General features: G+C 43.3%; 1 protein-coding gene across 3 annotated transcripts in view; it reads right to left on the reverse strand.

The window, feature by feature from the left end:
- The window catches only part of SPTBN1 (spectrin beta, non-erythrocytic 1), a 212,457-nt gene that overhangs the window by 16,151 nt on the left and 168,419 nt on the right, over window positions 1-27,887 (reverse strand). For all 3 annotated transcript variants that reach the window (XM_074949401.1, XM_074949399.1, XM_074949400.1), the window contains 13 exons: window positions 25,881-26,144; window positions 24,111-24,335; window positions 23,835-23,924; window positions 23,214-23,492; window positions 20,950-21,080; window positions 18,773-18,977; window positions 18,008-18,382; window positions 13,972-14,216; window positions 10,520-10,658; window positions 7,988-8,072; window positions 2,451-2,647; window positions 1,763-1,872; window positions 227-290 (listed from right to left, as the gene is read on the reverse strand). In XM_074949401.1, the coding sequence (XP_074805502.1) occupies window positions 227-290; window positions 1,763-1,872; window positions 2,451-2,647; window positions 7,988-8,072; window positions 10,520-10,658; window positions 13,972-14,216; window positions 18,008-18,382; window positions 18,773-18,977; window positions 20,950-21,080; window positions 23,214-23,492; window positions 23,835-23,924; window positions 24,111-24,335; window positions 25,881-26,144 (2,409 nt within the window). The remainder of the gene's footprint in view (window positions 1-226; window positions 291-1,762; window positions 1,873-2,450; window positions 2,648-7,987; window positions 8,073-10,519; window positions 10,659-13,971; window positions 14,217-18,007; window positions 18,383-18,772; window positions 18,978-20,949; window positions 21,081-23,213; window positions 23,493-23,834; window positions 23,925-24,110; window positions 24,336-25,880; window positions 26,145-27,887) is intronic.

The following is a 27,887-nucleotide window of genomic DNA, read 5'->3' on the forward strand; positions in this document are numbered from 1 at the left end:
ATATATCCAAGAGGGCTACTAATTAAATAAAAGTCAACTGGATGGGAAAAAAGAAAAGCAGCAGGGGATTTGAAGCCAAAAGATTAAAACCAATAAAATACTGAATAAAGACGGTTTTCGCTGCAACTGGTTTTGTATGTCACAGTCCAGACCATGGTCGGTCATTGGCTGTCCATCTGCTATTAAAGTTTTTGTAGTTTTGGTAGGTTTGGGAGCGGTAACTAACCCGTGGAGACTCCTGGTCTGAAGGTAAACCATTTTGGGAAACCTGTTCTCCTTTTGTACCATCCCTGTTGGGAGACAGAAAAAAAAATTGCATGAAATTCTAGAAAGTCACAAAACCTTCCTCTCAAAAAACAAACTTTCCTACTGTATTTTGTGCACTGTAGAAATAGAAGCAATTGTTATACAAATGCCTGAATCTCCTGCGATTTACATCAGTTTTAAAAGTGTAAGTTCTGTTTGAGTTCTGTGGGTTACTCCTGATATGGAATAATGTGAGGGCAGAATCAGGCCCTGAGTCTTTTATATCATAATAACCTAACTAGGATTCTGTCCTCATCACATAGACAATAACTGCAATTTGTGTGCGACTTAAATTGTAACCGTAGTTGGTGCACACTGAGCAACTTCTTCAAATGTTGTGCAGACCTAGAAAGTTTTACCCATATCTCCTTATGCTGAGAATGAAATCAATCTGTCCATTGACTTCAATGCATGGGCGGCAGTTATCACAGGATGGGAGGCTGAGGCTCCCCAAACAGCCCTGTATGGCCCAGCTCACACTCAGCCCCCAGGACCACTCCTGCTTCTCACTGGTGCTCTTTCCCCATGGCCGGGGCCCCGGGCTGGGATTAGTGGTGGCCAGCCTGTGGCCAGGGACTCCCAGTGCTCCGGGGCTGGAGGCATTTGGGTGGCCCTGGGCTGGGGCAGGCTGCCAGCAACCTTGGGGATGTAGGGGGGAGTGCTCTGGTGGGGGAAGGGGGCAGGCCAGGCCGGGGGCAAGCCCATGCTTCAATGGGTTTGGCCCTCAGTGTATTAGCCTAAGGAGGTGAGCCAAGCTCCCTGCAGGCTCATGGAGATTTCCAGTGACTAATTAAATGAAACTGGGCTGTTGTCAGCATCAAATATCTTGTTTGTGGGCCTTCTCCTCTACACTCAGAATTCCCCCTCATTCTTTAGTTCTGAATCGAAGATTGTTTGAGCAGGTGATTGAGGACAACTGTTTTCATTTAATCAGACAGATGGAGTTCCAACCTTGCTGTGTGCAAAATATAGACACACTGTACTAGTGCACACTTATCCCATTCCTTGCATTTGGCTTTACTGGCAACTCAAACTACAACAGAACATAAGCTCTCCCTAAACTTGGTTGTTCCTGGGGTTCTCTGCTCCTAACCCATAGTTCCCTCTGCCTCAGAATGACAATCCTGTCCCTCTTGTATCCTGGTAACAGTTAACAAAATGCACTTTTCACTTTGACTCATTCGTAAATATCCTGTATCGTTATGCAGAGTTATGGCTCAACAGAGAACCAGGGCTCCTTTGTGCAGGGTGCTAGCATCTACCATCCTGTCACGATCCTCAATAATCTGGAACACAGCATTCAGTAGACTTCAATTTAGGGCATTAACCCTGGATCCCTCACTTCAAACACATCAGCACACCTGAGAGTTTTGTCTGAAGGTAAGTTTATTATTACTTGTGGGGCCCAAGGGGGGAGTAATTCATGTGCAGTTTGCCTTCTTTGGTCTGAGCTTACCATTGTTGTGAATCTGCATCTTCTGGAACCTTTGGGCTTGGCTCTGGGGAAGGAGGCTGCCTCTTTCTTTCCTCTTCCTCTTGCTGTCGACGTACTTCCAGTAATTCCAGCTAGGCAGGGAAAATATTGGAGAATGGTAATGACTCACACCTCAGTCGTTTTCAAAAAGCATTTCTAGAAGATGCCTATAACTCAGGGCTTTTGCTGAGCAGGGGGCATGGCCTCACCCAGAAGAGGCAGGGCCTTTAAATACCTGGGCCCTTTAAATCAAGATTTAAAGGGACTGGGGTTCCGTTGCGGTAGCAGCGGCTGGAGCCCCTGGCCCTTTAAATCACCACCAGAGACTTGCTGCTGCTACCCCAGGGCTCCGGCAGCAGGGCTCAGGTGGTGATTTAAAGGGCCCAGAGCTCCGGCCGCTGCTACAGGGAGCGCCGGACCCTTTCAAGCGCCGGCCTGGGGAAGCCGGTCTGGTCCTGCACAGTGTACCGGCTCCTGCCGGTCTAGACCGGCTTACTTTCACCTCTGGAGCTGGGGAAGGTATTAGCATTAGTGGGAGAGACATGTTAGTGTCTGAGTGACAGGGTCAATTTGATTTAATACACTGAAGGGAAAGTGTAAATATTACAGTGAACAAAACATGGGAAAGTAGCCAAGAAAGCAGCCCTTTGGGGACTTAAAGAGTACTCACTGTAGTCAGTCTTTCCAGTGCTGAAAATCTTTCATCCCAAGTAGCTGCAGATTTTTCAAACGCTTCATGCCGCTTAATTAACTTTTCCACTTCATCCACACTTTGACCTATCTCACGACTGGATAGGTATGGCTCCTGTCCCAGCAGCCAGGCCTCAGCCACACTAGCATCCCTTGAGAACTGATGTACTTCCAGAACTGAGCAAAAATATAAGGCAGTCAGTGCTTAGTGACATCAAAAGTGGCACAATGTAGTCAGGTACCTTTAGTTCTCGTTTTTAGAAGGGTGGGAGGCAGGGAGGGATTTAAGTGTCTTTGGCTGAATTTATCTCTGAACTAAGTCAACTGAATTGAATGGACTTATACTAGACAGTAATTTTGACGTTCTAGTTTTGCTGAGGTAGTTTGAGCAATGCTCGTATCAAGACGCAAAAGGCACATTAATCAACACCTAAACTCCCAACTATGGGTTTGCCCAGTTCCTGCAGAAGTAAAGGAAGAGACATCTGCTGAGTTCAGTGGAAGCTGAATTGGGCTCTACTCCAGTAGCACTGTCAGGAGTACAGCTGGTGTCTCAGGAACCAACACAGTGGTAGAACTATGCAAAGCATGTGTCTTTGGTGCAAGTAATGCATTAACCATACATTAATAATAAGATAATGGATTGTTGGCAGGGCCTTACAATGGACGTATTTAAGATTTTATGACGTGACCTGTCGTCTGTCACTGAGTATTGTGATGTTACGATATTTTAGGGCTGTCAAGCGATTAAAAAGATTAATTGCACAATTAAAAATACGTATTGCGATTAATCACACTGTTAAACAATAACAGAACACCATTTATTTAAATATTTTTGGATGTTTTCTACATTTTCAAATATATTGATTTCAATTACAACACAGAATACAAAGTGTACAGTGCTCACTTTATATTTATTTTTGATTGCAAATATTTGTACTCTAAAAACCAAAAGAAATAGCATATTTCAATTCACCTAAAACAAGTAATGTAGTGCAATCTCTTAATAATGAAAGTTGAACTTACAAATGTAGAATTATGTACAAAATATAACTGCATTCAAAAATAAAACAATGTAAAACTTTAGAACCTACAAGTCCACTCAGTCCTACTTTAGCCAATCGCTCAGACAAATAAGTTTGGTTACAATTTGCAGGAGATAATTCTGCCCACATCTTGTTTACAATGTCACCTGAAAGTGAGAACAGGCCTTTGCATGGCACTGTTGTAGCCGGCATCGCAAGATATTTATGTGCCCGATGTGCTAAAGAGTCATATGTCCCTTTATGCTTTAACCACAATTCCAGAGGACATGTGTCCATGCTGATGACAGGTTCTGCTCGATAACGATTCAAAGCAGAGTGGACCGATGCATGTTCATTTTCATCATCTAAGTCAGATGCCGCCAGCAGAAGGTTGATTTTCTTTTTTGGTGGTTTGGGTTCTGGAGTTTCCACATTGGAGTGTTGCTCTTTTAAGCAGGGTGGATAAAAATGATTTTTAAAGAAAAATAAATAAAAAAAATTGGATTTTTTTTTAATTTAAATTAGATTTTTTTTATAAAATGCTTTTTGAGGAAAAAACCTATCTAAAGATAGTTTTAATTAAGATATCTTTGAACTATAATGTATCTCATCCTGGAATAGGGATTATAAATTCTAATTCTATAGTATGAGACAATATATTCATGTAACGTTTAAGAAAAGTTTTTTAAATGAGTTCCAATAGTTCATGGATTAGGGACCCAATCTTATGGGGTTCCACAGGCTTCTGATTATTTAGGCTAATCTTTCTATCTACCCAATGGGACTCAGTGCTCAGTCTAGAAGATACCATCAGACATGCTTAGTTTTACTGTTCTCAGACTATGGATTTGTGTCTCCAAAGGTAACATGCTTGTTAACAGCAAAAATATTTTAAAATAAATAAATAAATATACAGAGGTGAGAAATAACAGACCTCAACCCTATCGTCCCTCTGCAAATTTGCGTACACAGAGTCAATCCCTTACCTCTCTCTAAAAGTGAAAAGTTTCAAAAAGTTCAATGAATAAAAGATTGTTGGGGGCGGAATAGATCTGGACAAGGAGAAGAAGTCTGGAGATAAATGTGAGAAGCGAGGACATATGTTTGCTTTTGAAGAAAAAAATCCAGAATATTTAACGTTGTTGTCTTAGTTAAATAAAACAATTTAAATATCTGTCTGGTGATGTTCTCCTCCTAATACAGCATGGCAAGAATATCCTCCAAACATTAATGATTAACCTGTTGAACTGGAGATAGTTCACTTCCGAATTACTTCATAAATATCTGCTTCAATTACCTTTGGTAAATGAAATAACCAAACAATCATTCATTTTCTGATATAGCTGTAAAACTAATCTGAAAAGTTTTCAAAACAAGTCACTGTTTAAAAATGTATAGCATGTACCTTCTAAAAATGAAACCTACATCGATCTCTGAGTTGTGAATAATATGTATTAAGGTTATAACAACCAACAAGAAGGCACTTTTATGTAGAAAACCATGATTAAATCGAGTCTTTCTGACTAGTGATTTAAATAATTATTTATTTCAATTTGATTTAAATCAAATCCACCCTGCTTTTAAGACATCTGAAAGCATTCTCCACACCTCGTCCCCCTCAGATTTTGGAAGGCACTTCAGATTCTTAAACGTTGGGTTGAGTGCTGTATCTATCCTTAGAAATCTCACATTGGTACCTTCTTTGCATTTTGTCAAATCTGTAGTGAAAGTGTTCTTAAAACGAAAATGTGCTGGTAATCATCTGAGACTGAGATAACATGAAATATATGGCAGAATGCAGGTAAAACAGAACAGGAGATGTATAATTCTCCCCCAAGGAGTTCAATCACAAATTTAATTAACACATTATTTTTTTAATGAGCATCATCAGCATGGAAGCATGTCCTTTGGAATGGTGGCCGAAGCATGAAGGGGCATATGAATGTTTAGCATATCTGGCACGTAAATACCTTGCAACGCTGGCTACAAAAGAGAATGCCTGTTTTCACTTTCAGATGACATTTTAAATAAGAAGCAGTCAGCAGTATCGCCTGTAAATGTAAACAAACTTGTTTGTCTTAGCGATTGGCTGAACAAGAAGTAGGACTGAAAGGACTTGTAGGCTCTAAAGTTTTACATTGTTTTGTTTTTGAGAGCAGTCATGTAACAAAAAAAAAATCTACATTTGTAAGTTACACTTTCATGATAAAGAGACTGCACTACAGTACTTGTATGAGGTGAACTGAAAAATACTATTTCTTTTGTTTATCATTTTTACAGTGCAAATATTTGTAATAAAAAGTAATAATATAAAGTGAGCACTGTACACTTTGTATTCTGTGTTGTAATAGAAATCAATATATTTGAAAATGTAGAAAAGCATTAAAAAATATTTAATAAAATTTAAAAAAATAAAATAAAATTCAATTGGTATTCTATAGTTTAACAGTTCGATTAATTTTTTTAATCGCACTTAATTTTTTTAAATTAATCACTTGAGTTAACTGCGATTAATCAACAGCCCTAGTTCTTTGTTGTACACCCAGATGGAGCCTGACTGGGAGATATACTTTCTGTTAAACCAAGGGGCCTCCTTTAAACCCATTCTCACAACATTCAAAAGTTAGGGCTTTTCTTCACTACCGGGGTAAGTTGACCTAAGTTACACTACTCCAGCTATGTGAATAACCTAGCTGGAGTTGACATAGCTTAGGTTGACTTACCCCAGTCTCTTCACTGTGCTGCATCAACGGGAGATGCTCTCCAGTCGACTTACCTTACTCTTCTTGGGGAACTGGAGTCGACTGGAGAGCACTCTGTCATTGATTTAGCAGATCTTTACTAGACCTGCTAAATCGACACCTGCTACATCGATTGTAGCAGCGGCAATCTCCCCGGTAGTGAAGACAAACCCTTACACTTTGTTTCTGAGGCATTACGCTCCTAGAAACTCAACCGCAACTGCACATATATCCTTAATAGTGTAACACTGGGTGGTTTTTGCGGTGTTCCACATAAACAGCTTTGGAAATGAGGAAATGTGTTGATGTAAAATGGAATCAAAAACAGTGTCTAGGATTTGCCTTGCATTCAAAGCAGGAACACGTAAAGCCCATGTCATGCAATTAAGGTCTGCAAGGCAGCCATCTAGGGGTAGCAAGGAGGTTTCCACTGCAGCAAAGAGTCACTTGACAACAAGACCCCTGAGTTTTGAGAGCACCTCTTTGAAGCATAGGAAATGGAAGGTGGTCTAGTCAGGCCTAGAATATCCCCACACTTCAGCTGCCTATTACTGGGCTTCAGGGAGAAGCTGACCAGAAGACACTGTGTTCCTGGATCCACCCTTAATGACAGCGGCTGTAGGAAAAGGCTGGCTGACCAGAAGACAAGTTCCCTGCCTTAGCAAGTGGGGGGAAAAAGCTACGGTGAAGGAGAGAGAAAGTCAGAGAAGATGGGGAGGGAAAGTTTGGGGTTACCTGCTTTGTTTACTTCGGATGAGTGGGAGGAAAGAACTTTTATCCCCATGCTAATATATTTAGTGCTGGCCTTTCAAGCAGTATAATAAAAATGGTGTAAAGATCATGTTATATTTCTGCCTAAGAAACAAAATCTTACATTGCAAAATCTACATTTGTAAGTTACACTTTCACGATGAAGAGATTGCACTACAGCACTTGTGTGAGGAACTGAAGAATACTATTTCTTTTGCTTATCATTTTTACAGTGCAAATATTTGTAATAAAAAGTAATAATATAAAGTGAACACTGTACACTTTGTATTCTGTATTGTAATAGAAATCAATATTTGAAAATGCAGAAAAACATCCAAAAATATTTAATAAATTTCAATTGGTATTCTATTGTTTAACAGTGTGATTAGTCGTGATTAATTTTTTTAATAGCAGTTAACAGTTTTGAGTTAATCACATGAGTTAACTGCAATTAATCAACAGCCCTAGATATGCTGGTTATCGACTATTTGTCTTTGGTATAAGAAACCTCATGGGTTTACAGGTTTAAAAATACACAGTTTATGAACCAATGCACTTCCAAACATGTAGACTCTGTCATATCAGATAACACAGGTATATACTGCACATATGTGTAGCATGCTTGAAATGCCCTTTCAAATGCCTTTTTGTTACTGCGGAAACCCAATAAAAATAAACTGTAAAAAAGAAAATGAAAATAATTACATCCATAAGGTATTGTGTATCTAGCTAGTTAGAGTTCCAATTCTGCCTTCACTGAAGTCAATGGCAAAATGCCCATTTAATCTTTGATGCTGCGGGATTGGGCCCTCGATGCAGCCATTACCCAGTTGCTGTACCACTGGCAGTAGCTAATGCTACTGTTATGATTCCAATGTGAACTCAACTCCAATCAGCAATAGTTAACAGCTAAGTACTTGTGTGTTCTTGCAGTAGCCAAAGATCAGTGCAGAAACAGTTACATCTCACTCTGCTAATAAGCAATTTAAATGCATCCTTACTCAGTCTCAGCCACTCCCATCTGTCTTCCCATTTGTCAATCATTTCTTTTCTCTTCTCTGTCAACTGCAATAACTTTTCCTTGATCTGAATTTAAGACAATGGACCAACGTTACATAAGCATCAAATAACTCAACACCACCAACCACACTGTATAAGCCAGGGGTGGGCAAACTTTTTGGCCCGAGGGCCACATATGGGTGTGGAAATTGTATGGCGGTCCATGAATGCTCACGAAACTGGGGGTTGGGTTGCGGGAGGGCTTCGGCTGGGGGTGCAGGCTCTGGAGTAGGGCTGGGGATGAGGGGTTGGGGGTTCAGGAGGGTGCTCCAGGCTGGGACTGAGGGGTTCGGAGGGCAGGAGGGGGATCAGGGCTAGGGCAGGGGGTTGGGGCGTGGGAAGGTGTCAGGGGGGCAGGCTCCAGGCGGCGCTTACCTCAAGCAGCTCCCACAAAGAGCGGCATGTGCCCTCTCCGGCTCCTACCCAGAGGTGCGTCCAGGCAGCTCTGCGCGTCCTGTCCCCAGGAGCCGCCCCTGCAGCTCCCATTGGCTGTGGTTCCCGGCCAATGGGAGCTGCAGGGGTGGCACGCAGAGCCCCCTGGCTGCCCCTATGCATAGGAGCTGTAGTGGGGACATGCCGCTGCTTCTGGGAGCCGTGCGGACTGGAGCAAGACCTTAACCCCACTCCCTGGCTAGAGTACCAGAGCACGGCAAGCCCCAGACCCCAGTTCCCAGCAGGAGCTTGAGGGCTGGATTAAAACGTCTGGAGGGCTGGATGTGGCCCCTGGGCTGTAGTTTGCCCACCCCTGGTATAAGCTGTTACCACAAACAAAAGGCACTGACTTTCAGAAACAGGATACACTGTGCAAAACTGTCAGTGGGGAATTTAAAATTAAACTTAATGGAAGTGGGTGCAGTTGCTTTCTGTCAGCAGTAATCCTTGGTGAGGACTCACTGATGTTCTGAATCCTGATTGTAAGTACAATATTGCAGTTAAAATTCAGCATTTGCATGACTTGATATAACAACTTTAACTTTAAACATACAACATACAGATTAATTAGTAAGAAATATAAATTGGACATGGCTTATTTTTGCCAATCCAATCTGACTGATGCAACCATAGAAAAAAGTGGAGGATGTACACTATCAAATAATCCACATTACTTAATCCATGGGTGCTACTACATGCCAGTAGCAGTCTATGTTGACAACAGTCAAATCCACTGACACACCTACATGAACCCTACATTGTTCTCAACAAGAAAACTGGTTGGAAAAGCCTCTCCAGTTGCCCACTAAACGCCTCTTTGAGGAGGCTGCACTGTGTTTATCTGTAATGCTGACAAAGAAATCATCAGTTCCCGGGATAGACAGTAACTTTGCTATAAAATAAGGCTTTCCCCCCCAAAGGTGGCAGGGAAGAAATGAGGGTTGTGGGTCTTTCCTTAGGCTTAGGGCATCCCTAACAGGGTCCCAAAGTGACCAGGATAAATTAGGAATAAAATCCAGGGTTTAAGTACCAGGGAGTCAGAGATTTCTCCCTTATGACTTCAGAACAGGACACTTTCCCCCTTAATATTCACCACCCACTAGCTAGAGACTGTTCTTGCGTAGCGAGGCACAAAACCACTCCTATTCCTTCTGCAAGTAGGCTCTGTAATACAGCACTCCCCTTGGTTTTGACAAGACTGAAGGTTGCCCTTTTTGCTCATAGGTTTCATCGCCCCAACAGGTTTCAGAGTAGAAGCCGTGTTAGTCTGTATTCGCAAAAAGAAAAGGAGGACTTGTGGCACCTTAGAGACTAACCAATTTATTTGAGCATAAGCTTTCGTGAGCTACAGCTCGCTTCATCGGATGCATACTGTGGAAAGTGTAGAAGATCTTTTATACACACAAAGAGATAAGCTATTACCAGCAGGAGAGTGGGTTTGTGGCGGGGGGGGAGAGAACCTGGATTTGTGCTGGAAATGGCCCAACTTGATTATCATACACTTTGTAAGGAGAGTGATCACTTTAGATAAGCTATTGCCAGCAGGAGAGTGGGGTGGGGGGAGGTAATTTTTCATGCTTTGTGTGTATAAAAGATCTTCTACACTTTCCACAGTATGCATCCGATGAAGTGAGCTGTAGCTCACGAAAGCTTATGCTCAAATAAATTGGTTAGTCTCTAAGGTGCCACAAGTACTCCTTTTCTTTTATCATCCCAACAGTACACATCCCTCCTCCACATCAGAACTGAGAGCGTCACTTCTGCATGTTACCTGGACCAAAAGGAAAGTTTAGGTGCGAAACTGGGGACTCTAATACTGATCCCCCACATGGATACACAAAATGGTACCGCTGAACTGACCCTAGATTAGAAATAATACAGTAATCTCATCAATGCAAGTGCAATGGACCCTAAAGTAATGCAGTCATTATAAATGAACACCTCATTAATCAGCAGATTACACAATGCAAGCCTTCTCTGACCGAAACAAAATCCACAGTTCAGCTGCACTGCAGCTCTTGTATAGTCAGCAAGTAGAGTACCTCTTCTGATGCATAGTGTTTCCTTGCCAGGAGGGATTTGCCAAGCTCAATGCACGTAGTAAAGCTGTCGTTACGGGCGTCAATTTCTGCTTTGATACCCTGGTGATTGTTCATTAGTAATTCAACAGATGAAACATCCCTAAAATGACAAATTGTGGTTTAGAAATGTATACTCCAAAATTAATGGTACCACATAGTTGTTCTTTTAAACAAATAAGTTACAACAGAAATGCACAATCTAGAATTTATTAATTCCTGGTTTGTAATTCTACACAAGAGGCAAGACTGTACCCAGCCTCTGCGTGATGTGCATGACTGGAGACAGGATACAAGGAGCATCCCCCTCACACACCTATGTTGTGGTCAGTACTAACAGTAAGTACTATGTGAAATTGGTGTTGCTACTAGTGCTTGCCTCTGCAAAATGGGAGAGGAGAGGCAGGCCCACTCCCCCTCTGCACTGGAACTAGACACGGTTTCCTCTCCAAATGTGGCACAATGGTCATGCTACCGTGAAGCACCAGGACAACAGTGGCTCCTGGAGCTCGCACTGTGGCTGTGCCTTATAGGTACAAGGAATCTAAATGCATCTAACAGCCATTAAATCTAACAAGAAAGAGCCAAGAATTATCATTCAGTAGATATTCAATGAAGCAACCACACAAGAGAGTATGATTTGTCTTCTTTAAATCAACAGGCTGAAAGGCTCATTATAAAAGAGAAGTGGTATAAGGGATTGATGATGAATTGATATGGCTAGAGGGATTTTTTAAGCTATTCACCTATTTATTTTCTTTAAACAAAAAAGCAATAGCTTCATTAAGATGGAACAATTTTGATCTGAACAGACATGAAGTGAGCAAAGGGCTCTGACATTAACTCCTTAATCCGATGCTATACTCTAGAGCAGGGGTGGCCAACGTGTGGCTCCGGAGCCACATGCGGCTCTTCAGGAGTTAATATGCGGCTCCTTGTATGGGCACCGACTCCAGGAACTCAAACCCTGGCTCTGCCACAGGCCCTGCCCCCACTCCACCCCTTCCTGCACCTTCCCCTGAGCCTGCCATGACCTCGCTCCTCCCCCCCCCCCCAGCCTCCTGCAGGCCATGATGGGGAGGTGCGGGGAGGGAGGGAGGGGGAGGTGCTGATCAGGGGAGCTGCCAGTGGGCGGAAGGAGCTGGGATGGGGGGGGGGACTGATGGGGGGCTGCTGACATATTACTGTGGCTCTTTGGCAATGTACGTTGGTAAATTCTGGCTCTTTCTTAGGCTCAGGTTGCCCATCCCTGCTCTAGAGGCTGTATGAGAAAGAGTTGTAATTGCCCGGCTATGTCGAAAGAACAGGAGCTGTGTTCCCTGTAAGCTGTGCGCTTGGGCGGCCACTGGCTGCCCAGGAGAGGTTCAAATGGTGCCCAGCTGATTAACAGAGCACACACAGCTAGTAGTATGTGTTCAGGTGCACCTCCCCCACCTTGCTACATCCAGCAGCTGCTCCCCTCCCAGCACCCTCCTGCTGGCTGTGCAGAGCAGGGAGGGGGAGGAAGAGGGGAAGAGGAAGCTGCTGATGTCAGGGTGTCCCCCTCCCTTCCGCCCCTGTACCCCATCTCCGCAGAGCAGGGGGGACGCAGCCTGGCTAGGACTCTGCATGAATGGTGAGTGACTGAGTGCCTTTCTTAAAGAGCCAGTGCACTATTTCTGAGATTTCCCCAGCAGTCAGCTCACACAGTCTCTCTCTCTCTGCCCCCACCCCCCACGTACCCATCTCCACAGAGCAGGGGAGGGAAGATAACAGGGCTCAGGACAGAGCAGGAGAGCTTTCAATGAGTGTCTTAAAGAGACAGCGCATGCACGGTGTCTCTCAAACGTCCCCAGCAGCCAGCACACACACTGTCTCTGTGTCACACACAGTGTTGCGCACACATACACAGTGTCTCTTTCACACTCACCTCCCAACACATACTTGTATCGTAGTTGTTATTTCTTGGTACTTTCTGCAATGCACATATATTCTCTGTAATTTTATTCTTTCAAAGTGTGTTATTTTAGTGTTTTGACCAGTCTATGCATTTCATAATTTTTATTTCTCTTACACTTAAATTTAATTCTTTGAGTAGTGAGTTCTAAAATGCCTAACCTGTCCTGGCTGGAGTAATTATTCCTATGGTCACTTTTTAAAAAAATATATATATCATATCAAAAAATTCTGGTTCTACTGGTGGAGCACATCTGCACATACATAACAAAATTTATTCTGCAGATGGATGGAAAAAGATTAGCGGGAACATTGCACAGGAGACACTGAATGTGGTTTAAATAGGCCGAAACTGTATTCCTAAATGTCAGGGAATACCTGGCAGATAAAAGTGTACAGTGCAGGTAATTCCATAAGCATTACTATATTGATGGTGGGAGGCGGGGGGAGTTGCAGCTGTCAACCTCCCCTCCTTTATCCACCCTGCTCTACAGCCAACTTGCTGCTGTGACCCCACCTGCCCCCTCGAATGAGAAATAAGGGGGGGGGCTAGGCTCCCTTCTGTACCAGTCACAGGAGTCCTGAATCCCCCCCATTTCCACTCCTTTAAAGAATATTGCCTTTAAGTCTTTGCCAATCCATTTTATCTGATCACCATATTCCTTCCCCTATGGAGTACCTGCGCTGGACATCCAGCCCATGATTACATAATGAGTTGTGACATCATAGCCTCCCCGCCGTTTCATGTCTGCCCCAACTAAGTCCCCAACCTACTGTGGGGAAGGCAAACCCTACCCCACCTCACTTTGGCCAATCTGGCAGTGAGGGAAAAAATTCCTTTCCAGCCCCCCAAGAAAGGATTGACCAGTGTAATGCCCACAGTGGATCATGAGGAGACCTGGTATTGAACAAATCCAATGGAGGGTGGGGGTGGCTTTGCCTGGTTCGGGGAAAAGAGGGCTTTTCCTGCACCAGTGTGGACATCAGTAGTCCCCCCCACCTTCCAGTCACCTGGGGGGGGGGGTGTCTGAATCCCCAAGCTGATCTGCTCTGAAGCTGCCATAGCAAGTCATTCTCTGCCTATCTAGCCCTTAACAGGGGCACTCTCCTTTTCCTACGAGCCGGACAATAGTTCATACCACTTAATGTGCGGTGAGGTCACCCTCCCAGAGTACTGAAATCTTTCTTTTTTACTAGTTCTCTCCAGCCAGCTCTGCAGCTCCTTCCATCTGCCAGTCAGCATAGCTGCCATTCCTAATTGTGGTCTGGGTGGCCAGAATGCCTGCTTTTCCTCTGTCTATATGGAAAGGTTGATTAGACAGCCATTTTATTTCACCTGGTTGGAGGGATCTAAATTATCTAGATAACCTTGGTCCCACTGTCTTGGCTCAGTCCTTTAAACAGGCGGCTATATTTCTCAGCAAAAGTACCAGCCTTACCATAATAATATAATAATATTTCATTGCAGATGTTCACATTACCTTGGCTTCTCTTGGGCTTCGATCTGCCGGATAACATCTTCCATCCAGAGCATGAGATCACGAACCATGCTGAAGAAACGAAATTTATCACCCGTATCCACCAGTCTAACCCTGCGTCCCTCGCAGGCATCCAGCAATGCTTTCCATGCTTCCAGGACCTCGTTCTCCCGCTTCTGGATGTCATCAGCCTTGTCCCCAGCATAGGCAGCCTGAAGGCGTGCAGCGTCCTCTTGCAGCTGTCTAACCTAATGTATTGAAAAAACAAACAACAAAAGGGCACCTCAGCTCGTGTATGCTTTTTAGTCAAAACAATCCACAGCGTAAGGAAATTTCAGATACTAATTTATGTTTTGAGTTTCTCCTTAAAGTCTTTTGTAAGTTGCAAGTTTTCAAAGTTGGAACTTTGCACTGTGAAAGCCTCACTCATGGTGTCCTGTCAGCCTTTCATTTTAGAACTTCTCATACCTAGAGAAGTAGAGACTTCTGGTTAACAGAAGAAACACACATCAATTCACTGTTGCCTGCATCTTGCGTGATCATTTACACCTGTGCAAAATGATTCATAGATTTTAAGACCAGAAGGGATCATTATGATCATCAAGTCTGACCTCCTGCATAACAGGTCATAGAATTTCATCCAGTAATTCCTGCATCAAGCCCAGAGCTTCTGGTTCAAATAGACCATATCTTTTAGAAAGACAGCCAGTCTTGATTAAAAGACTTCAAGTGATGGGAAACTCATCACATCCCTAGGAAAATTGTTCCAATAGTTAGTTACCCTCACTTTAAAAATCTGAACCTTATTTCCAGTCTGAACCTGTCTATTTTCATCTTTCAGTCACTGGATCTTGTCATCCCTTTGTATGCTGGACTAAAGAGCCTACTACTATCAAAAATCTCTTAGAACCATAGAATATCAGGGTTGGAAGGGACCTCAGGAGGTCATCTAGTCCAAACCCCTGCTCAAAGCAGGACCAATCCCCAATTTTTGCCCCGATCCCTAAATGGCCCCCTCACGGATTGAACTCACAACCCAGGGTTTAGCAGGCCAATGCTCAAACCACTAAGTTATCCCTCCCTCTTCCCCATATCGGACTTTGTAGATTGTTAAAAAGTGACTTGATCACATTCTCTTGGATAAACTAAACTGACTGACCTTCCCAAGTCTCTACTACAAAACATATTTTCCAGATATCAAATCATTCTTGTGGCTCAGTTCTAAATCCTTTCCAATTTTTCCAACATCCTTTTGGAAGAACTATGCACTGCATTCCAGTAATGGTCTCCCTAATGCAGTACATAAAGGTAACATATCTCCCTACTCCTAGTTGATATTCCCTTGTGTATGCTTCCAAGAACTATGTTAAACCTCTTAGCCACAGCATTACACTGGGATCTCATGTTCAGTTAGTCATCCACCATGACTCTCAAATCATTTCAGAGACAGTCTTTTCCAGGATATAATCTCCTGTCCTGTATAAGTGACCTAGATTCTAGGTACAAAATACTATCAGAACATGATGATAGTGTGTTGTATCCACTTTGCACTTCCTTTGCACTAGTGTAAATGACTACACAAGTTGCAGGGTCATTGTGAATTGGCCCAGACACTCCAAACAATGCAGAAAAACACTAGTTCATAGCAACCGAGTTCACTTGCATTTCTCCCATTTGAAATATTCATTTTTAAAATAGCTGTATGCCTTAGTGGGGATTATAATTCCTAGTATGATATATTAATAGCTATTCTCTTTTTTGTCTATATAATATACCTGTCTTAAGAAAATACATTTTTTTAATTGTAGTTTTGACATTTCAGATTGTTTAAATGTTTAATAAATTAAACACTCTGACAGTTACTGCATTCTGAACTCTATTAATCTTTATACTGTGCATGCGTAAGTACAGAATGTGGAATAAAATCAAATCAGAATGAGCTCACTGTGTCCATCATCTGAACAGTTTCTGAATTTTAGGGGTGAAATGTTCAAAAGCACTTGGGCTTGGACTAACTCTGCTTCCATAGAAATCAATAGGAGTTTTACCATTTTAAATGTCCTAATTTACTATTTCCAGAAACTAACACAAGAAGCAATATTGGTGAAGTTATAATATCCAAATGCGTAACAAAAATAGCTATTTGGCAGACTAACAGCACTTAAAGATCTATGGTCTTTATCAGCCACTACAAACAAGAAACCAAGCATGAGAAAATCTGGAGAGGATTAAGGAATTTCCTTTAATTTTTGCTTCCCCCACCCCATACAATTTGGAACGTCTGTCCTTCCACTGGACAGCTTATTTTGTGCAATGTTCACAAAGGGAACAAATATGGGCACTGAGGCATAGAAAATTTCAGTGGTGACTTTTTGGCATAATTACTACCTACCTTCCCAAGATTGTGTTAAGAGCACAGAAAAAGCTAAATCTGTGTTTTTATATTAGTACTGATATACAAAAAAAAAACTTGATAGATTTAATACCAGCTCAATGCCTCACTGAAACTGCTTTAATAGGTGTTCTACTTTATGCAAGTTAACCTTTTTTGTTCCTAATTTATCTTCCAACTGCATAAACCAGACAGCATAATGCTGGCACTACTATATATGCCTATCTGAAACAGGTCCTCTGGAAAGTCATAGAATCATAGAATATCAGGGTTGGAAGGGACCTCAGGAGGTCATCTAGTCCAACCCCCTGCTCAAAGCAGGACCAATTGGGGGATAGCTCAGTGGGAGGAGTGAGACCTCAGTGGTTAGAGCATTGGCCTGCTAAATCCAGGGTTGTGAGTTCAATCCTTGAGGGGGCCATTTAGGGATCTGGGGCAAAAATTGGGGATTGGTCCTGCTTTGAGCAAGGGGTTGGACTAGATGACCTCCTGAAGTCCCTTCCAACTCCGATATTCTATGATTCAATCCCCAACTAAATCATCCCAGCCAGGGCTTTGTCAAACCTGACCTTAAAAACCTCAAAGGAACGAGATTCCACCACCTCCCTAGGTAACGCATTCCAGTGCTTCACCGCCCTCATAGCGAAAAAGTTTTTCCTAATATCCAACCTAAACCTCCCCCACTGCAACTTGAGACCATTACTCCTCGTTCTGTCATCTGCTACCACTGAGAACAGTCTAGATCCATCCTCTTTGGAACCCTCTTTCAGGTAGTTGAAAGCAGCTATCAAATTCCCCCTCATTCTTCTCTTCCGCAGACTAAACAATCCCAGTTCCCTCAGTCTCTCCTCATCAATAATGTGCCCCAGCCCCCTAATCATTTTTGTTGCCCTCCGCTGGACGCTTTCCAATTTTTCCACATCCTTCTTGTAGTGTGGGGCCCAAAACTGGACACAGTACTCCAGATGAGGCCTCACCAATGTCGAATAGAGGGGAACGATCACGTCCCTCGATCTGCTGGTAATGCCCCTACTTATATACCCCAAAATGCCATTGGCTTTCTTGGCAACAAGGGCACAGTGTTGACTTATATCCAGCTTCTTGTCCACTGTAACCTCTAGGTCCCTTTCTGCAGAACTGCTGCCTAGCCCTTTGGTCCCTAGTCTGTAACGGTGCAGACTGAGCTACCTACCTATCCAACCATCCTCCCATCCATCCATGTTTTTATATTGGTATGCAGCGCCCCAGTACTAATGGGGAACGTATGACAAAAGCCTTTAGCTGGGGTTGCAAATCTTACCTTCATTGCCTGTCATCATAAGCAATATACAAGCCCTTTGACTTTATGATTTCTTTTCTAATCAAGCACAGCAGATGACAAATTTTCAGTAAACAATTATCCATATATATAGAAGGCTGTGGACTTCTAGAGTGACTTCTAACACTTTAGACAACAACAGAGCTACAGTATATAATTAGAGAAACAAATTACAAATACAAGTAGTAAAATAAGCCACGTGATGTTATTCACATAGGAATGTTTTTGAATAGCAATCCACAATCTTGTCTCTCAGCCACTTGGGTGGCAGATGTCATCCCAGATGCCTAAATCCAGACACACAGAAAAGTTGCTCATGTAATACACACCTGGGTGCCTAAAGCCTGAATATCATGTTCAAATGTTGTGTGCATCCTCTGTAGTGCTTCCACTGTGTTTTGGTCTCTACCAAGTTCCTCGGGCAGTTTCTTGTGTTTATCTTGAATACGTCCAAAGATCTCCTTGGCATCATGGTAAAATTTGTGTAGTTCATAAGAGGCTGCTAGAATCTGTGTTCTTGTGTCAATGAGCTCCAAGAGGTCAGCCCATGCCTCATTGAGACCATCCTTCCACTCTGCAATGGTGGCTGCATCGGAGTGTCCAGAATTGATGAGCTCATCTGCCATGTGGTTAACAGTATCAACACGCTCCTGTCCAATGTTTCCAGTGTCCCGGGCAAATTCACGGAATCGCTCTTGTAACATCTGAAATGTGAACAAACAGCTGTAAGTCAGCGATGCCCAAGCTGTACCTTTTTTACCTACGTTTATCATGTGGGACTGCAAATGTGACGGGTAGCACCTGACTTTTTGAAATGAATTGTGTAAGATCACCAGGAATGTTCTACTGGAGTGTCTTATATGCAACATAATTCACATGCAGGAACCTGAAGTAGTTTATGACCACGGTAGGAATCCCACAATGTATCGCTTATATTGTAGCCAAGAGCCAAAGAACATGCAAATGACCCAACAGCCTCAAAACTATAGTGCATATCAAATAAGCAAAACTTGCCACTGCTTTATATTACCCAGCTAGTGTGTGCAATTCCGAGGAAAATCAGATTTCTCTGCAGGTATAGCCAAGTAACTTACTGTAACATGTTCATAATCCTGTCCCAGCTCGTGGGATCCTGCCACCACCTCCCTTTCAGCAATCCACTGCTCCAAGTCATCCACCTCACGATTGAGCTGAAATAGCCTGTGTCTCTCGTCTAGTTTGCCCCTCCTCTCTTCAGCTAGATCCTTCAGGCCTGCATACAGCTTATCCACCTTGGACTGGCGCATACTGATGCGCTCGCTGAAAAAAATCCCCAAGAAGAACACTGAGCCACCACGGATTTTTTAAAAAACAAACAAACATCAGGGGTCAAAATATCTAAGAAGAAAAATCACTCTTAGAATATATAGCCCATAGAACACGTATCTCTGAAGTGACTAAAACTTTGCCTGTAAACATTCGGATCAGATTCTTAGCTGGCATAGCTCCATTAAAGTCAATGGAGCGATGCCAATTATGCCAGCCAAGGACCTGGTCCACCATACGAATATAGACCTCATCCATTGACTGTGGAAAATGTAAATGTGAACAACGATCCCAATTTGCTGAGGTTAAGATCGCACAATGGACTTGTCCTAGGACTGAGAGAAAGGACCTGGGTTATTTCTCCCTTGGTTCTGGCAGTCAGAATTTCCTTCAGCACTGAAAATTAATGCTAAATTGATGGTCAACAGCACTAACAGGTTTCTTCAGTCTAAGGCTCAATAATCCAAAGGAAACTAATATCATTTCGATTTACCAGATCTCTTGGATTTATTTCCTGTGAGCTGCATAACCCCTTTTAAAGTTGCCTTTTCTCTGCCATATATACATGTTACTATGTTATTGCAGTATTCAAATCAGTCGAGCCATAAGAGCTCTAAACTGACCACTAGTGAGTGCTTTTGAATTATGCAGCACACACCCTTCCAATAGAGATGGAGACAGTCATCTCCAAGACTCTCCCAGCTCCAGCCAGACTAGGGGTAGGTTAAATAAATTTGCCATATAGCCAACATATTGCCAAATGGAGAATTTAGTCCCCGTGGCTATAACTACCATGGCAAAGTTACTTTTTTAAGCTCTCTTAGGGATACATAGCCTGAAATCAATCTCTGGGAAAGGTCATAACTAAATTGGCTTCTCCTATAGTATGTAACTCTAGATTTAACTAATTTTTTTCTGGTAGTGTCCCTTCCATTCTCATTCCATTGAACCATGTGCATTTAGCCACTTGGAGCCATCTTTGGAATAGCCTAAGAATCTCCTATTTCCTTCATTCCAAGGGCCATATTTCTTCATGTATTAACCTTCTGTCTTCATGAACAAGGCTTCCCTCCTTCTGAGACAGACCAAAGGTGGAGGAGTTGGAAGTCTCCTGTGCCACAGGGCCTATTACAAACACCAAGACACCAGAGTATTCCAACGCTAGCTTTATGAGCATGGTGCTTTCCCATGTGTCTTAAGAGTGAAAAGCTGGATGTGTAAGCATAGATACATTGTATAGCAAGTCAACATGGGAGATGTAGGTATGTATTTGTAGAAGCAAGCCACGCCCATAAAGTGGGAGACTCTAGCTGTGGAGAGGGGATGGCTAGTACACACAGGAGATGCACTGATTCTGTGCAACCCTCAGCAGTCTCCAGGGACAAGTCTCTATCTTCCTTAGAAAGTAAAGCTGCCCTTCCTCACTAGAAACCCCAAGGCCGGGCGGTAGCATCTCCATCAGGGGGCACTTCCCCTGACATTCAAAAGTGAATGGGCTTGGGTGATTCTGATTCACTGGCCCAGTGCTCCCCGCTGATGTGCAATGGGAGGGAAGAAAGAGTATCTGGATACTCCTCCCCTATACAAGCAGCATGATTGGATTCCTTTTTTCCACAGGAATGTACGTGGAGGTGTTATGGTTAATGCACCAGCCCATGCAATGTCCCCAAGGGGTTTAGCAACATGCCCAGTACTAATCAGTAGTTGTGTACACTGATCCTGATCAGAGCATCAGCAAACTGCACCTTACAGCTTGGTACACTGGTTCTCCCTGTGAAATTCTACCCTGACAAGGATGCACCAAGACATACCTCTATTGTCTTACTAGGACAGAACTTGGCCCCACTTTGGACATATTTTCCTGAGTTACTTACAATTTGTCGTACTCTTTATCTTTCACGGTGCATCAATGAAGTACTCTAATTGCCAAAGGCAGTTAAAAATCCAATTGTAAGGGAATACTAACCTTTCCGGATGATTGTCTGCAACCAAAGTTCTGCTAGTCTTGGAAAGCTGGTGCACTGTCTCGGCATAGTCTTCTACTGCCTGTTCCAAAATCTGGTGTTTCTTCAGCATGGACACTGCACTCTGTTCATCCTTTAACAGGGACAGAACAATACAGTCAGGTCCTCCCCTTTGGAGAAATACTCAGCAATAGCAACCTCACCAGGTTGGGTGAAATAAGAGCAATCAACTTGACAGCAGTTTAAAAGATTTACGAAGGATTACTCTCAAGTGCAACTTGCAGAAAAGTTGTTCGGACTATGGTATATAAATATTAGTTAAATCTATGGTAAATGGTGTCCATACACAGTGAGAAAACAAGTGAAAAGGTGAATACAATGACCCCTCTGGGATCCAGAGCAAGATTAAATCAGCTGTGCATCAAGCATGTTGAATTTCCTTGACTGTGAAGAGCTTTGTGCGTTTATAGAAAACTGGTGATGTGTAGAGCCCATGACAACAGAAAAGATTTTCAACATATCACTGGTCAGGCTTTGCAATTACACCCTTGAACAAAGATAAGAAATTCTAAGGAGCCTGGGAAAGGCTCCCCAAAAATGCCTGCAATAGCTTTGATCAACACTTGCAATATGCAGCTAAAATTAAGTAAAATAAAGCACGGCTGACTATGTAACTTGAAATCACCTATACGTGTTTCTCCCTTAAACATTCTGGTGGTTTCATTTTTAAGATTTCTTTTATTTGTTATGCTTGGGAAACAAAGTAAAGCAAAACACTTGTTAGCTGAGCACTGAATGCCCCTGGAATCTGTTACATGGGTGTGAAATGGTTATTTATTGTCCTGGATCATTTAAAAAAATAATAAAAAACCTATATAACATACTCCCCTGCCCCTCCATACTGCAGAGAGGAAGGAATAGATTGTTTTCCCTTATGATCCTGTTTGGATTTGACTACAATGGGAGCAGCAGCAAGCACCTTAACAGAATGCCCTAGATTCTGAAGTACTGGGCTAGATTCACCAGTATAGATTAGCTGTTTTACACTGCTCCACTGATGCAAAACAGCTGGAAATTTTGGCTTACGAACATCCATTTGGTTCCGGTGAATCGGGCCCTATATCAGCAAACAGGAAAATACCTGTATGGCACACACCAAATGCAAAAACAAGGATTCTTGTAAAGCACTAGTGTTGTGTGTAAGTAGTACAGTTATTGTCTGATAATGCTGCCCTGTTAGCGTGACCTGGTCCTGCAAGGCCAGCGTTCCACAGGAAAACAGTAGCTTGTGGGTAGCACTACCCACACAGAGATCTCTTGTGAACTGACTTGGGATCTCAAGAGTGAATCCAGTTCATTTTTGTCCCCATTGTATTTGTGACACATTCAATTACTGAATCAGAGAAACATCGGACTGAAAGGGACCTTGAGAGGTCACCTAGTCCAGCCACCTGCACTGTGGCAGGACCAAATATACCTAGACCATCCCTGACAGGTGTTTGTCTAACCTGTTCTTAAAAACCTCCAACGATGGGACTCCACAACCTCCCTTGGAAGCCTATTCCAGGGCTTAACTATCCTAGGAGTTAAAAAGTTTCTCCTAATATCTAAACTAAATCTCTTTTGCTTCAGATTAAGCCCATTATTTCTTGATTTACCTTTAGTGGACATGAAGAACAATTGATCATCACCCTCTTTATAACAGCCCTTAACATATTTGAAAACTTATCAGTCTTCTTTTCTCAGGACTAAACATGCCCAGTTTTTTAAATCTTTCCTCACAGGTCAGGTTTTCCAAACCTTATATCATTTTTATTGCTTTTCTCTGGACTCTCTCCAATTTGTCTACATCTTTCTTAAAGTGCAGTACCCAGAACTGGACACAGTACCCAGCTGAGGCCTCACCAGCGGGGACAATTATCTAGAGGGGACAATTATCTCCCACATCTGACATCCAACACTCCTGTTAATATATCTCCTCAGAATATTGGGCTTTTTTCACAACTGCATAACACTATTGACTCACTCAGTCTGTGATCCACTACAATCCCCAGATCCTTTTCAGCAGTACTACACAAGCCAGTCATACCCCATTTTGTAGTTGTGCATTTAATTTTTTCTTCCTAAGTGAAGTATTTTGCACTTGTCTTTATTGAATTTCATCTTGTTGATTTCAGATCAATTCTCCAATTTGTCAAGGCCATTTTGAATTCTAATCCGGTCCTCCAAACTGCTTGCAAACCTATTTCACTATAAAGCTACTCACCTTGGCTTTCTCTTCCGACATCATATAGAGTTCCTGCTCGCTCATCCATGCCTCAGCCTCTGCAGCATCAAAGTAATACTGCTGTGCTTTGTGAGACTCCTCCAGGCGCTTGTGGCGTTTCTCTGTCTCCTCAATGAGCAGATTCCACAGCTGTTGCAAGTCTGCAAGTCTCTGCTGAAGCGCTTCAGCATTAAGGCTGCTGTCTGTAATAACGTTTTGGCTCCTCTCAAAAATGTCATCGATACGAGGCTGATGTCCTTGGATTTCCTTCTGAAGTGTCTACATGGGAAAGCAACATATTAATTAGAAACAGCATCTGAACAAAGTCTTACAAAATGAGGATGCCAGGCAGGGCTGTCACCTAAGGCAGAAGGGTAGTGGGCACAGCAATACACACCATAACAGTTTGTGTGGACGAGCTACGGCTGCCTCCTGCATGAGTACACTGCAGGAAAGGGCTCCCTGAGTTCTCGCATATGCACTGAAGCATCCATAATTCAGCCCTAGGCATTTACAGCAAACAGACTCATTCCAAATAGAGCCTCCTGAAACATTTTCCCCTGCAGATACTGGGTCCATGAATTAACAGGGACATAAACAACTCTAACAGCAGCTACTTACCTGATTTTTCTTTATCAGTAGCTGCACGGTCTGGAGGTTATGTCCATGATCGGTAGATGTTGCTATAGGCATCCTCTCTCCGACCCACAGCTGAAAGAGAAATTACAGAAAAGCCCCATGAAACATCCATGATATTGATGGGAGAGGAGCCGGAGGCTGTGAGAGATGCCTTGGGAAATGCAATAGTCTAATGTGCTAGTGAGAGATTAATTCAGACAAGTCTCCTTGTTGGGGCTGAGCACTTTCTAGCATTTGGGGAATGTGATTTGTACTCACAATTTCATCCTCAACATCCCGGTTGAACTGGTGGACCTCTTTGGAGGCCAGCAGGTTCGTTTTCCTTTCAGTCAAGGGTTCCAGTAGCTCCAAAAATTTCTTCTGTACAATAAGGCGTTTGCCATCTACCTCATCAGTACTCTTGCCCTCCTGACTCAAAGCCTGGGCCTGGCTTTGCAGCTCCTCTACCTCCTTCTTACGAACATCCATTTGGTTTTCAAGCATCTACGTAGGGGGAAAGTGCCAAGAGAGCTTGAAAAACTGGGCATTCATATATATGCAATTTGTAAGATTAAAAAAATATCACTAGCTTCATAATCCTGGGCAAGAACAAAGGCTGAATCACAATAGCTAGGAATTCACCATATTAATGACGACTGTGACATGTTTTACAGCGACAGCATACGAAGTAGACTGGATCCACTTCCTGGTAGGGAGTGCCAGTGCATTTCTCCTCTTTTGACCTAGGGAAGGTGGTGCATGGAAGCAGGATTAAGACCAGATTCACTGCTGAATTGCTGAACTCAGCATCACTGAAGTCAAAGGAGTTGTGCTTGCTTCCAAAAGTAGTGCATTTGGTCCCCAGTTCTTAGTCTTTTACTAGTGCTCACAGCTTAACTTTACTTCAAAACTGTTCAGTGTAACAGCAGATTCAGATTTACCCACTGCTGTAATTACTGGGAATCAGAGAGCCACTCACTGGTGGGGTGGGGAGGGCAGCCAATTACTGGAGGATCCCCCCAAGGAAAGAAATTATCAACAGGAGGTGAAGAACTGGGGAGGAAGAGGACAGATTACACTGAGAGATGTGGGGATAGGGTATCTAATGGCTGCTGCTTTCCCTTAAAAGAAGAAGAAACAAACAGGAAGAAAGAAGAGCAAATTAAATCTTAATCTAAACTGAAAGGGTCCTTTATCTGTTCCTTGGTATGCTTACAACTAGGGTTGCCAACTGTCTAATTGCACAAATCCAAACACCCTTGCCCCGCTCCTTTCCCAAGGCCCTGCCCCCCCTCCCTCCGTCGCTCACTCTTCTCCTCCCTCATTCACTTTCACCAGGCTGGGGCAGAGGGTTGAGGTGCGGGCCCTGGGCTGGGGCCGAGGGGTTTGGTGTGTGGGAGGGGGCTCCAGGCTGAGCCTGGGGCAAGGGCTTGGGGTGAAGGAGGGGGTTCGTGGTGCGGGCTCTGGGAGGGAGTTTGGGTGTGGGAGAGGGTTCAGGGTTGGGGTGCGGGAGGGGGTTCTGTCCTGGGGCAGGAGGTTTGGTGTGTGGGCTCTGGGAGGAAGTTTGGGTGCAGGAGGGGGCTGGGGCAGAGGTGTGGGAGGGGGTTTAGGGTGCAGGCTCCAGCTGGGCGGCATTTACCTCAGGCGGCTCCTGGAAGCGGCGGCATGTCTGGCAGTGGCTCCTAGGCTCACGGATGGCTCTGCCCCTTCCTGCAAGCACTGCCCCCACACCTCCCATTGGTAGCGGTTCCCTGTTCCTGGCCAATGGGAGCTGCAGAGTTGGTGCTCGGGCAGCACACAGAGACTCCACTGGCACATGCCAGCTGCTTCTGGGAGCGGCATGGAGCCAGGGCAGGTAGGGAGCCTGCCTTAGCCCTGCTGCGCCGCTGGACTTTTAGATGCCTAAAATCTCTCGGATTGGCTTCAGTAGCCTCCAGGAGATCGATCCCAATTCCTGGAGACTCCCGCCCAAACCAGGAGGGTTGGCAACCCTACTTACAATTGCCCTTCCATCTATTCTATTCTAGACTCGCTGCTCCGTCTGTTTACCTGTTGTTTTTTCAACAGGATGTTGACACTGGTGAGATCTTTTCCATAGTCATCGGACTGTATCTGACTCTCCAAGCTGTTCAGCCATTTATCCAAATCAGCACAACTCTGGGTGAAAAGCTCAGCCTTATTCGCATCAAAGAGTCGCTGAGCCTTGGTTTGGGTAGTAGATTCGAGCTCCTCCCACATTTGACGCAGGCCTGTCAGTTTTTCTTTCACTACGGTTTCAGTCTCTGGTTTCTCCGCAATGAGCTGCATCCCTTCCTGCAAAGCACATAGCAAACAATGACATTAGGCAAGAGCACTAAAGGTCTGTGAAAATTACATCTCAATTATTCTTTCCAAAACAAAGGCTCCACGGTCCCACCACTTCCACAAGGTTCCTGTACCCAAGGTCTGGGAGGACCTGGAAGGGTGGAGAGCGCGGGCTGCATACCTTGCTCCCCTCCTTCATTTAGATCCTGTGAAAGTCCCTTCTCATTTTGGGTTCTGCAGGGATCCAGATCTGTTTTTGTGGGGGTGGGATGTGCTCACCCACAAACATGTGGGACAAAGTGGAGCAAGTTACTAAAAAACAAACCTGCTGTAACTTGTGCAGGATCTTCACAATACTGTGGAACATTTGGGGAATAGGGAGACCAAGGGTAATGATGGCAGAGGGAGTACAGTGCAGTATGACTGTGCTATCAGGATGCTGCGGTAGAGGATGAGACTCTGTAACTATACATTACCCCCACTGGCTCCCTCCCAAAGTCACCAGCTTTATGGTGCTGAACCCCTAGCTTCTTTTGTATGTTAGTTCTCCTTCCAATGGGAACAACAACATATAGGGAAGCAGGAGCCTTATATTTAAGGAAAACACCAACAGAGTGCTTGGACTTTAAAATATTTCTTCATTTCGAAAGATTTTCTCCAGTTTGAGAGACATATCCTCTATTTAAAAGTATGCTTATATCCCTAGAACTGGTAATCTCTCTCAATACGGAACAAGCTTTGTAATGGTGACCTCTGTACACAACACTGCACATTTAATACAAAACAAATCCCGATAAGAATACAATGTTTTGCAATTGTGGTTCAACATACAACTTTGGTGCAGGTATTTTATCCTTTTTTGCAATCTGACTTTTCCGGGACAGAAGATGGGAACGCACTAGCACTGAAAAGGTACTGCTCTTGGTGAGAGCAGCGTTTCAGTTACACCGATGAAAACTATTAGTGTTTGCAAAACACAGAAAAACCACTAATGGGATACAAAGAGTGCCAAAGTGGGAAGGAAATGAGCAATTATGCTAACTTACAGCGAACACAAACCCACTGTCAGAGCTAAAGATGAGAATTTCTTAATGTTCCAGTGTTCTTTCTTTCAAACAAGGAAGCAGAAAAAATAGTACAGCACATTAAAGCCATTAAAATCACTTGATCTAGCTCAATGGCGATGTTATTTGTTAACAAAACAGGCTGAGCTTTAACTTTTCACATGAGGTTTGTTTTCTGATTAGTATTGTGATTATACTACAAAAACAGTGAGTCAGGATGGCACCATGGGGTTATATAGTTATTTTCTTTCCATGATCCGCATAATTACTGTGTACAGTTTATAAATCAAAATGATGGTTTTTGTACTTTCCAACCCTGGCACCTGAAAATAACTTGTGTTTTCCTCCTTACATCATTACAAGTAAGGACGACTTGGCAATTCGACGGAATTGGCAAACTGGCTAGTGCATGCACTACAAAAACCTGGATATCTTAAACTGACAGAAAATATCACAAAGATTAGATTGATGAGAAATAGAACAGAATGGATTGGATTACACAGAGGATGAAACAAACTGGGAGATAGCCACAAAGATAAACTGAACAGACTTGCTTTTCATAACTGTATTTGGTCAGCAATGATAAAAACTTTTTTGGTCTAAATTGAATAGATGACTCAAAGACAATAGGGGTTTTATCTGTTGAGTAAAGAGAAGACATTTTTACAGTCATTTCTCTGAAGACAAC

This window comes from Natator depressus, chromosome 3 (assembly GCF_965152275.1).
Source record: "Natator depressus isolate rNatDep1 chromosome 3, rNatDep2.hap1, whole genome shotgun sequence".
Lineage (NCBI taxonomy): Eukaryota > Metazoa > Chordata > Testudines > Cheloniidae > Natator > Natator depressus.